This window comes from Centroberyx affinis, unplaced genomic scaffold, assembly GCF_046629955.1.
Source record: "Centroberyx affinis isolate AG114_WGS23_722 - 3 ecotype Tasmania unplaced genomic scaffold, CSIRO-AGI_Caff_v1 ptg003711l_1, whole genome shotgun sequence".
NCBI lineage: Eukaryota > Metazoa > Chordata > Actinopteri > Beryciformes > Berycidae > Centroberyx > Centroberyx affinis.
In genome coordinates, this window is record NW_027281601.1 from 152857 (window position 1) to 164029 (window position 11173).

The window sequence follows — 11173 nt, forward strand, 5'->3', positions numbered from 1 at the left end:
ATTATTGTTGGAGAAAAAAAACATTTCATATATATCATGAGCCTTGTAGTTTGTTTTTTGTAGTGTTTCAAGATCCAGTAGCACTTTAATTACAGGTATTACTCCGTGTGTCCTCCAGATGGCGCTGGACTTTAATGCATGAACCCTGCTTTACAGGAAGTACAGCATCACAGACGTGTTTGCTAGTTAGCTGGTTAGCATGCTAAGCAGCGTTTCTGGCTGACTAGTAAAGAAAATAGCAGTTACTCCCTCTAACAGGACGTAGCGGCATAATTTATAAGTTAATGGTTTTCCGGGGACACAGTCTGTCGATATCAATGCAATGTCAGACAGAAAGCGAGCCAGAGAGAGGGAGGACAGCAGAGAACACAAAAGACACAAGGATTCAAAACAGGATTTGGAGAAACTCAAGACGCAAGCGAAAAAACTCAGTCAAGAAGTCCAAAAGCTGAAGCACGTCGAGACGTTGTGAGTACACGTATTGACCTTTCCTGTTAGTGGTTTGTAAACTTGTGTATGAATTATAAATGTGACTTACTAACCCCTCGCTAACGTTTCCATAATAATTAAATGTCTTGCTAATTGATCAAACGTGACAGTTGGGGTTAACTTTTTTGTAGGTGGCAGTTACGTTGCCGTAAGGCGTAACGTTAGCGTAATATTTCTCTCATCTCTCCTTCATGCAGCTACGAGAAACCCCCTCCAGGACTCATAAAGGTATGAAAAATGATAGCGAATTACCCTGAAGTAAACAAAAAAATGTTTTGTGAACGCACAGTACTTCATTACAGTATCACACAGGAAAGTAGTGACAGGGAACTGTTGTCGTTATTTCAGGAGCATGAGGAAAAACCGGAGGACTGCATTCCTGCTGCACCAGGAAATGAAGATGCCCGGGACTTCCTGGCACACGCGCCCACCAAGGGTCTGTGGATGCCTCTGGGGAGGGAGGTGAAGGTGATGCAGTGTGAGTACAAGCACACCAACAGCATCCCCCTGGGTTTGCATTGAGGAAAAATCCCCATTACTTGTTAACTGAAAGCACCTAATACGTTTCAGAAGCATTCACTAACACAAGAGTTTATTTCTGCTGGGTTGCAACATGGTAGCGTGATTTTGTTTTCTTGTGCCAACCCTTTCCTCAGTTCAGAGAGATTCACATGTGTCCCAAGAGACAGAGAGAGGCGTCCTTATTCAGTCACTATAGACATGGTTGGATTTGCAAAGATTAGGTCCTTATACCTAAACTGGAATCTCCACAAATCACACATTCAGGAGTGAAGCTAGACTTCAAACACACACCTCTGTGAAACAGTAGAAAATCCAGTGTCCTTTGCTACATCTTGACATTTAATAAGGCAGAAGCCAGGGGGCATAAGAGACAGCGATATCAGGTTAGCCAAAGCAGGATCATCATTTTAAGTCTCTTAAGACTCACTTTTATGCACTGGCTTTTTTGTAAAGGTTTCAGTTTTATTTGTCTTTTATTCTTTTTCTTTTTATCCTTTTCTTAATCTTGTAATTCCTTTGGACCCTTGTGTTATTACTTCTTATTCCTTTTACTCAATTTTTCCTTCTTTTTTTTTTTAGCTTTTTTATGTAAAGCATTTTCTAAACTTTTGTTAGATAAGCGTTATACAAATAAAGTTTATTATTTTTATTATTATTAGTAGTAATAGTAGTGGTAGTACTAACAGTACAAGACTGGAACTGTAGGTGGGAGTCAAACCTCCACTAATGAGTGGGCATCGTTCTTCACAGGTAATAAATGTAACAACCAGCAGTTTATATCACAATTGACACAGTATCCATTGTGTTGATGCACATGAAAGGTTAGCGATTAATACTGGTGTTGTGGAGATTAACCTCTGTCCTTTTGGCCAAACAAAGACTGGCTTTATTTTCAGTCCCCATTAATTCCTTCTTCCCACTCATTTTCATGCTAAGTGAACAGCCAGGGACTCGGGAAGTCATACATACTCAGGGCCAGTTCACAAGTTGCCAATTGTTTTTGTGGAATCTCAGCATGATTCGCTCCGCTTAATCCTTTGAGAAAATGTTTGAATATGTTGTCCTGCTCCAAGTAATGGGGAGACTTCACAGTGAATACGATAGGCATGAAACAACTGAGTCAACATTTTGGCTTCTGGAGGCTAAACAGACAATTAAAGATATTTGTTTGCTTCACTTTGCAAAAGATGTCAAGTGTGTACTGTGTGGCAGCTACACTGCCGCTTAATATCTAGCACCGCCACTGTGAAATTTTAAACTAGAGTTTTATAGAACCGACCATGAATCACAAGTGATGGTGATTTATATATTTGAGATGGTCTTTCTTTTTTAATGAGGCGTACAGATTGCCAAGCACCACTACATGAGCAGGCTTTTCTAAGTCTTTGGCTCCTGATTGCTGCCATGGGCATTTCTAAATCACACAAACAAAAACAAAACAAAAGATTTGTTCTTTCCAATAAATGAATGTGTATTTGTGTGTGCCTACATGTGCATTTGTGACTGTATGCTTTGGATTTTGAATTGGGGGGGGGGGGGGGGGTTAAAAAAAACCTGCAGTAAAAATAAAAAAATCCTAGAAACACTGCATACCAGCAAATGTGGTAAAACAAAATGTTACCATTTCCAAGCAAATGAGCTGTGTTTTTCCTGTCATGCACCTGGCAGTTCGGTGGTCCATGAGGCCCAAGTAAACACATGGCGTGTTTGTATTCGTTCCACTTGATGCAGGCTGGAGATGCAAGCGCTACGGCCACAGGACAGGAGATAAAGAGTGTCCTTTCTTCATCAAAGGCAACCAGAAACTGGAACAGTTCAGAGTGGTGAGTTCATTTGCTGCTAAAAAAAAAAAGGAGCGCACTCGTATCTATTTAGAGACAATACAATTACAATAGTTGGCAGTCAGAGAACGCAGGTTGGGCTGCGGCAAAGTGAAGGAGCTCTGACTGAGGCCAAGGCTTGTGTGTGTGGGACTGAGCTGAGGTTAATGACTGGGTTAGGACAAGCTGGGTTTACATTGAGGAACATGTGGGCTGCAGACCTCCACACAGCCCGCTTCAATGTGCCTGGAATGGAACAATACTTCCCGCAGCAGCAGATCCACCGTAGACTAGCACACAGATACAGCCTCTGCAATAATTACCATAAGTGCAACTGTATCATATTTTCATACCTAGTATTGTGATATGAATGGATTTAAAAAATGCTGACGTAGCACTAAAAGGAATAGGAGCTGTTGGAATGTGTTGAGCTGAAATAACATCCTGAAGTTAATGTGCATGGAAGCAGATCTTACTGTAGGAATGCTAACTGTGTTTAGTTGGTAATGACAGATTGCATTTTATTCCCGTAGGCTCATGAAGACCCAATGTACGACCTTATCCGGGAAAACAAAAGGAATGAAAAGGAAACCAGGTACATTCTGTTTTTATTCAGGAATGCAAGCTGTTTAATTATTGATGCCGTGTTGATCATTTTACTGAAAAAGTTTTTAAAAGTAAACTAAAACAACTAAACAGTGGATGACATTTGTCATCACTTCACCTCCCACATTAGAGCTGATGGCTAGAGTGATTTGCAGAATTTCTAGATAGGAGATTTAACTTTCTTTCATTCAAAATTCAACATTCAAGATTTAACTGCACTCAGACAATTTCCCTCAATGGAATGGGACAATCTCAGATGACCTGGAAGGTTTCTCATGGTGGCTGGTTCTCTGTGCTGGCTGATAGCAAATACAGTTTGACACCAGGATGTTTGAATTTGAGGTTTGTTCAGTAAGAAGGCTGGCTGTAGGTGTGTGTGTGTGTGTGTGTGTGCACGCGCATGCAGAGCAGCATCGTACGCATACTTGAGTGTGTTTTTCTGTGTGCGTTGCACAAAGGTTATTCAAAGGCCAGCTCCTTTTGAAGGCTCAGTTGCGTGTCTGTACCACATAAATTTTAGCGTCTTGGAACTTTCCCTGTTGTCTTGCTCTCAAATTGCACACATTGTATCTCAAGTAGCGCTCGGGTCAAGAACCTCTCATTTCACTGAATGTTAATTGATGAAAACACACAATGACTGATGGCATCCGTTTTGAATTCCCTACTTACTGAAACTGCGATATTCATTATTAGAGAGAGCATTTTAGGATAGCCAACTCTACGAGCTGAGGGGGAGAAATTTTGGAAATTGAGCTGTAGCACAGTGAAGAGGTTTAGGTCATTAAGTGCATTTACAGCAAAGTCCATCCAGGGGAAAAAGAGGCTTGACTATTATACATAAGTATGCTTTTAAGAGTGGCATGACATCCCGAGTGGTCAGAGGATGGTTCTGCTCCGTGTGATCAGCCCGGCTATAATGGGGACTAGAGCACACTTGACAAGAACGATGTCAACTTTCAGCCAGAAAATTTCCATCACTGCTGAATAGTTAACAGCATTTGTTGGATGTCTTCAAACGTCAGCCGTTTCCGCTGCGCGCCCAGCATGCCAGCCCGCTTCTCTGAGCAAATCAAAGGACATGTGCTAATGGTCTCCAAATACATCTGATCCCTTTTTTTGACAAGTGTTTTATATTTAATTGAATAGCACGCCTCTTCCTCCATCGTCTTGTGGCATGGGGGTATTTTGATCTTGCCTGTTGAACCTTGGCTTTAGTGTATTTGTCTGTGGAAAAGAAACCCACATTCCCCTGACCTAGTTGGGGAGCAGCTGGAGTCGCCTGTCGCCTCTGCTGCTGTGCCACGCGCCAGATGTTAACCATCTACCTTTACTATTGACCCGTCTCCTTCTGTGTGACAGCAGTTGGAAGGCAGGGGTCAGTGGACAGCCTAGGAGCTCTGAGTGAATAAGTAGAATTATTAGAATGTAGATTAAAAAGATGTGTGTGTGTACACGAATAATGATTACAGTAATGTGATATTTTATTGATAGGGAAATTCTCTTTTTACTTGCCCCCCTCCATGGAGGTCAGAGGTCAGGTTCAGCTCCAGCACCAACTCCAGACAGGGGTTTGAACCCGTGTCTCCTGAACAGTATTGTGTTTTCCTCCCTGTACCTGACTCTAATCCCTTCCTCTTTCCCTCCCATTTTCCCCCGTCTTTCCTCCCTCCAGGATCCAGCAGCTGCAGCAGCTGCTCCAGGACACCACCTCCTCTTCCTCCTCCGACTCAGACAGCTCCTCCTCTTCTTCCTCCTCCTCCTCCTCTGACCACCGCCGCAGCAAGAAGAGGAAAAAGAGGAAGGAGAAAAAGAAGAAAGAGAAGAAGAAGAGAAAGAGGAAGCGAAAGCACAAGTCCTCCAAAACCAGTGACTGCTCAGACTCTGATTGAACATTTGTAGCATGTAGCTCATGCTGCTTTATGTACCTGTATACTACGTGCTATGAACGTAGGATGAAACTGTGAATGAGGTAGCAGCGGTTGTAGTTCTTACCCAGTGGTGAAGTGTGTTCTCCGCAGTGCGCTGCAGAGTGCACTGGTAAGAATTACACTCTGGAGACTTCTCTATGCCTTCTCTCTGCTACTCCGCGGGTTGAAACTCTAAGACCCTATATGTATCACGCATGACTTCTCCCATCCGTTTCATTTGCTCCAGGGTCACAACTTGAGTCGACATCCTCTCCATTAGATCTTACAGCACAGGATCATATGGAATAGCTGCTTAAGCAAGTGTGTGTGTGCATATGTGTGTCAAAAGGCATTAGCTGCATGGGTAACGCATCTGAAGCGATGTGAAATGAGCCCACTGGTGTAACAGATATAAAGGGTGTACTTTTACAGGATCTTATAAGATAGCATGTCAGCAAATGCAGTGTGTCATTAAGAGATTGTATTTTCCACCATACTTTTCATCCCTGCCATTTTGCTGGTATTAAATACTTTGATTGTAGACTTGGGCGAAATGAGGAGATGTGGAAAAAAAAGTCAAAATTAAGCGTTTGAGTGTAGCTAGAATTTGTTTTCCACACAACCCAGGATATTTGAATGCTTAGGACTGTATATAAATATTTGGAATGATTTGAGGTTGGAATATGCATATTTGCTTTCAAACGGCCCCAGAGACGGGGCGAGAATGTATGTGAATGTTTGCTCTTATGCTGAGAATAAAGATGCCTCTTATTCTCCAGTGTTTAGCTAGCTCTATGCTGCAAAAATAAAAATGTTTATCAGTTTGGCCTTGACTTCTTTTTCTGCAGCACACCATTTTTCAGGTTGATGATGACTATCTATTGGGGATGGTGCAGCAGAATTCGACTCGGATCATTAAAAAGTACATGCCACGGTATCGCAGTGACCTTCTTAAGAGCCGAAGAACACTTTTCTTTTGATCTTGTCCTGCTAGTAATCCAAGGGTACTCCAGAGAGTGTTTCTCGAAAACCATTTCACAGTCTATAACCCTCACAATGCAGAGTGAGCTTCTTTCTCTGTGCTGAGCTATGAGCAACAACTCATCAGACTGTGTTCTCAACCAGCAGAACAATAAAAACTGACCGGAGACCAGCAGCTTATGGCAGCTACTTCACACTGCTATAAGTAGCACACCCACTTTTCACACTAGTGTTTAAGACTCGTCCTTTAGGCCGCATCAAAGGGACTGTGGTGCGCCCCTCCTTAATGAGCAGCGCATTTTGAAATGAAGTCCCTGTGGAAAAGAACTCGAAACATTCCCTCTTCCTAATGACCCTGATAGAGACAATTAAAGTAGACCTACGGGGAACAAGCAAACCAGATTTCCATTTAGATTTGTGTCCTAGGCTTTTTGACTAGCTGCAGGGAGTGTATATGTGTGTGTGTGTGAGAGAGAAATAAAGATTCCATGAAAGAGTGACGGATTACGCAGCCATGAGTGCATGTCACTTCAGGTTCCTGGTGACTGAGAGCTTCATTTAGCCTTCATTTACTCTCATCCCTCTCTCCTCTTTCCCCCTCTGCTTCCCATGGCGACTCTGTCCATCCTTTTTCTGGCGCTTTGACCAAAGACCTTAGATAAATCAGCTTCATTGAAACAGTCTGTTCCACGTAGTCTTCTCGCTCTCTCTCTGAATAGCACAATGAATCTCCCAGATGAGTTTCAGTCACAGCAGCAGCTCAGAGGGAGGCTCTGCCACGTAGAGAGAAGGTGGCCAGCGCACAGTCCTTATTGAAGCACTCTGTCTTCTTGGACAAGGGAGCAGGTCAGATGAAGTGCCAGGCCAGGCTCATTCTGCAGACACTATTAGAACCCTAAAGGGCCGGATTAGTAAGTCTTTATCACTGAAACATGGCATTTAACTCACAAATAATTTGTAAGAACAGATAGATGCATTAACAAGACCTCCATCTTTTTGATTTTGTGATATCTTCACCTCACCTATCAGATCTACAGTGGGGTAGAGGTGGAGACATGGGTTGTGAAACAGGACATGTTCCAATCCAAGAGAGTTACACAACCAAGTAAAAGCTGAACAATTGAAGTTTGTGCTTAAAGTCTGTGTAGAAACCGATCCAAGGCTTACCTGGTAAGATGTGAGGCTAGACTGAGTGATTCTGTATTTTATTGAATGCAGAGGTACATTCTTCTGCAGTATTTCTGAACCATATGGGCTGGTTTAAACCCACTCCATTGGCTCAAATAAAGGGGATTACATCCTTTGATCTCTGATTTAGCCTTGACATTTACAAAGGTTAAATATATATATAATTCAGTAAAAGTGACCATTATGTAGGGCTGGGAACAGACCTGAGGCCAAATAGTATTGTTTGTTTTGGGGTTTGCCACATAAGAAAACACAGTGAAGTGCTAGAAGGTTTAGACAATCACATGAAAGTATTTGAAAGTCCATTTCATACATCCCAGATTTGTGTGATTTACAATTTATTAGGCACTAACTGAATTGTCCTGATGAGGTAAACCCCACCCATCTGATGCCGCCTTCATAGGTTAAAACAAAGAATCATTTGCAACTATTATTAGACCCAGGTGTGTACTTTCAAAATGTAATCTGGTACCAGCCGGGAAAAAAACACACTCATTAACCTGCTTCATTGAAATACACTGACTTAAATAATGTGTTTACTTTCAGTCCATTTTGGATTAAGCATACTTGCCTTCACCCTCCATATATGCAGTGAGAGAGAGAGAGAGAGAGAGAGAGAGAGAGATAGAGAGATATTTCTGCTGGGTGTGTTGCTCCAGATTATGTATCAGGGACGACAGGGCTCCTGTATTAATCCTCCTCCTGCTGCTCCTGCTGTGTGGAGATGAGGATGAGCTGCAGGAGTGTCTGCCTCACACCCACTGCTCTCCCTCTCTGTCTCTCTCTCGCTGTCTCTCTCCCTCCTCTCCCTCTCTCTCTCTCTCCTGGTTTAATATCAGAAGCAGTCTGTAGTCATTGGCAAGTGGCCCCATGTGGCCCCATGCTTGAGCACAGCCTGTGCTGTAGCCATAAAATGAAACTAGTATTATTTTGTGTTGGACCACCACTGCGTTATATCCAAAATGTTCACAACATGATGAAGCCTAACAGTTGAAGGTCATAATCCAAACAGTTGTATTATGTATTGTGTAGGCCATGAAGCAATCAATATCCATGAATTATTAAATTCATTGTTCCTGTGTGCCTTTCCCCCTCCTGTGGTGATGTTTTGTTTCAGCCATCATGGAGAAAGAGGCACAGACACACTCTCGTCTGTGTTTTACTTTTATTTATCTGTCAGGTTGACAGATATAATTGTATTGCCTTTAAAGTGAGTGAATTATAACTGTCAGTCAACGGTTTGGCCCTGCCGCTCCATTCATTCAACAGTCGACGTGTGTTGTGTTGGTTATGTATTATTCACTACTCGTTACTCATTTCAAACGCCCATATCTACTTATTACACTGGGGGAAGTAATTCGTTACTCGTTGCATAACTTTTCCGTTACACCTTCAAAAAGGAGGTGCCTCCTCTCATATCTTTAAAAACGATGATAACTCGGTTACATGATCAGGGAAATCAAATAGCATTGACGTCAAACGGTTTTGTCATCGTTTCACTCTAAAATTAAAGTAGAGAAAGTAAACTTTTCTAATCTAAACCAGTTTAAGTGAGACGACGACGTCTAACCACGATGACATGAGTCGAAAAATCATACTTCCAGATAACTCGGCTTCAGTTTGATAGGCTACCGACTTATTTTTATTGGAAACTGTGATATTGCTATGAAATATTCGTTAATTGGTGACTTGTTCCAGGTAAAAGTAACTAAGTAACGCGTTACCAGTCCGCTCTGGTCCCCATCCTCTCTCTGGCATCGCCAAGCCAGCCAGCAGACGGCAGAAGAAAGGAGGAAGTGGAAACATCAGCACTATCTCTACGGCAGAGGAGAGGAAAGAGAGAGGGAGAGCAAACACACCACTGGGTGACACACGTACACACATACACAGCACACACATACACACACACACACATACAAACTCCGGACATCAGCGCTTTACTGGAAGAAGTGGCCGCGCTTCGCCAGGTTTGTGAAAGCACGTTTCTTTCCTGTAGAAATATCGGTGTTGGGCAGTTTATTCAGCTACTCTTCCTCCGTGTTTATCGCTAAATGTTCAGGATTCACGATGTGTTGGATTCGCTGCGCTTTGCTTCAGCCTGCATTTCTGTCTCCGTTACATTGTAGCCAAGATAGTGCTGTCTTTCTCTCTGTCTGTCTCTCTCTCTCTTTCTCTATATCTCTCTGTATATCTCGCTGTCTCTACTTTTGTGAAGTGGCTGTGCGGCTTTGGGCGCTGCTCTTTTATTGACAAGCCTGTCTGAAGCAGCGTTGTTCACTCCGTGTTCACTCGGACAGACATCCATTGAATTGCAGTGAAAAAACTAATTGTCAGTAAATACATTCTCCGTTCTCTTAGTTCTGGTTTCGAAACAAGTGCAGATTAAGCTGCAAGTTGTTGTTAGCTATATCGCCAAGCCTATAGGCTGCTCCGGCTTGTTTGCTCAGTGCATGCTGTTTGCTTGATGTAAAAGTGGTGCGTTTATAGATGCCTCTATTTTCCCCAGTGCTAATTAAAGAGCTGCTTTAATGGTGTGTGGTGTAACTCAGCCCAGCATGCTGGCCACACCGTGGGCCTGCGAGAGGAGGAGAAGGAGAAAGCCAGACAGCCTCTGATGTATTTTTGAGCTCTCTTCGTCTCCTCCATAAGATGAAAAACAAAGCTATAAGGCTACATTATATTCTGGCAGCTCCAGTCAACCACTAAACGAGTTCAGTCGCCTGGAGACTGAATAGAAACAGTGTTATACAGAGTGATTTAATGGGCTGATGTGCAGTCCAGCACTTTGATATGAACTTACCTTCGGTCAAGGTGTTTTCTTCTCAGAGCTGCATATCAGGGGTTTCCCAAACCTTTTCATGTCAGTAACCCCCAAACAGATGCACACTGGACCACAGACCCCCATTTGAAAAGATTTTCTGCTAAGGGGCCCCATTCTGAGAAGATTTTTGTTGTCAGATTTATCCAGACTTACATAACTTTATATACTGTAGGTGGGAAGGTAACAGTGGGGGCAGTGAAACCTATGATCAAAATGGTCATCTTTATACATTCTCTCACTGTGCTAACTTTTAAAAAGTAGTGAAATTAAACTCTTCCTCTTTTTGCCTGGGCCGCCCTGGAGGCCCTTCTAGGGCTCCTGTTTGTCCCCAGACCCCACTTTGGCAACTGCTGCTCCATATATTCACTGATCACTCAGTAGTCAATAATAGGTCACAACAGCATCCAGCTCTCACACACCAAGCCTCAGCCCCTCTCTTCCCCACATCAGGCTTGGTGTGGCCCGGGGGCCATGCTGTTGCCTTCTCTTAGCCCCCTGCTCCTCCAGGCAGTATCCAATAGTGTGAGAGTCCATTTACATGCTCTGTTAGCCACCAAAGACATCCCTGTTGTGATGGAGCCGCACGAACGCCAGCGTCATCTTGTCAACTCGACAATAAACACAGGCAAACATAGCCTGGATACAAACACATAGAGAAACATGCAGCCTGTCACACACATACATAGTCACCACACACACACACTCAGGGGCTTGACTGCGAGGGGTGTATGGGAGGGCAGTTGTGCTTGTCTTTTATGGAGTACCACTGTGTGAGAATCATTGAAGTTGAAAGTTAGAGGTTATTGTCTGGTTCTTGTTTGTTGAAGTTGCCCATTAGG

At 43.1% G+C, this 11173-nt stretch overlaps 1 protein-coding gene across 1 annotated transcript; it reads left to right on the forward strand.

Annotated features, from left to right (window-relative positions):
• The first annotated feature begins 188 nt into the window (after positions 1–188).
• On the forward strand, positions 189–6170 carry rp9 (RP9 pre-mRNA splicing factor). The gene is made up of 6 exons (XM_071540763.1): positions 189–468; positions 687–717; positions 838–967; positions 2743–2834; positions 3365–3426; positions 5110–6170. The coding sequence occupies exons 1-6, from the start codon at positions 323–325 to the stop codon at positions 5324–5326; spliced, it is 678 nt and encodes a 225-aa protein (XP_071396864.1). The 5' UTR covers positions 189–322; the 3' UTR covers positions 5327–6170.
• The last annotated feature ends 5003 nt before the right edge of the window (positions 6171–11173 follow it).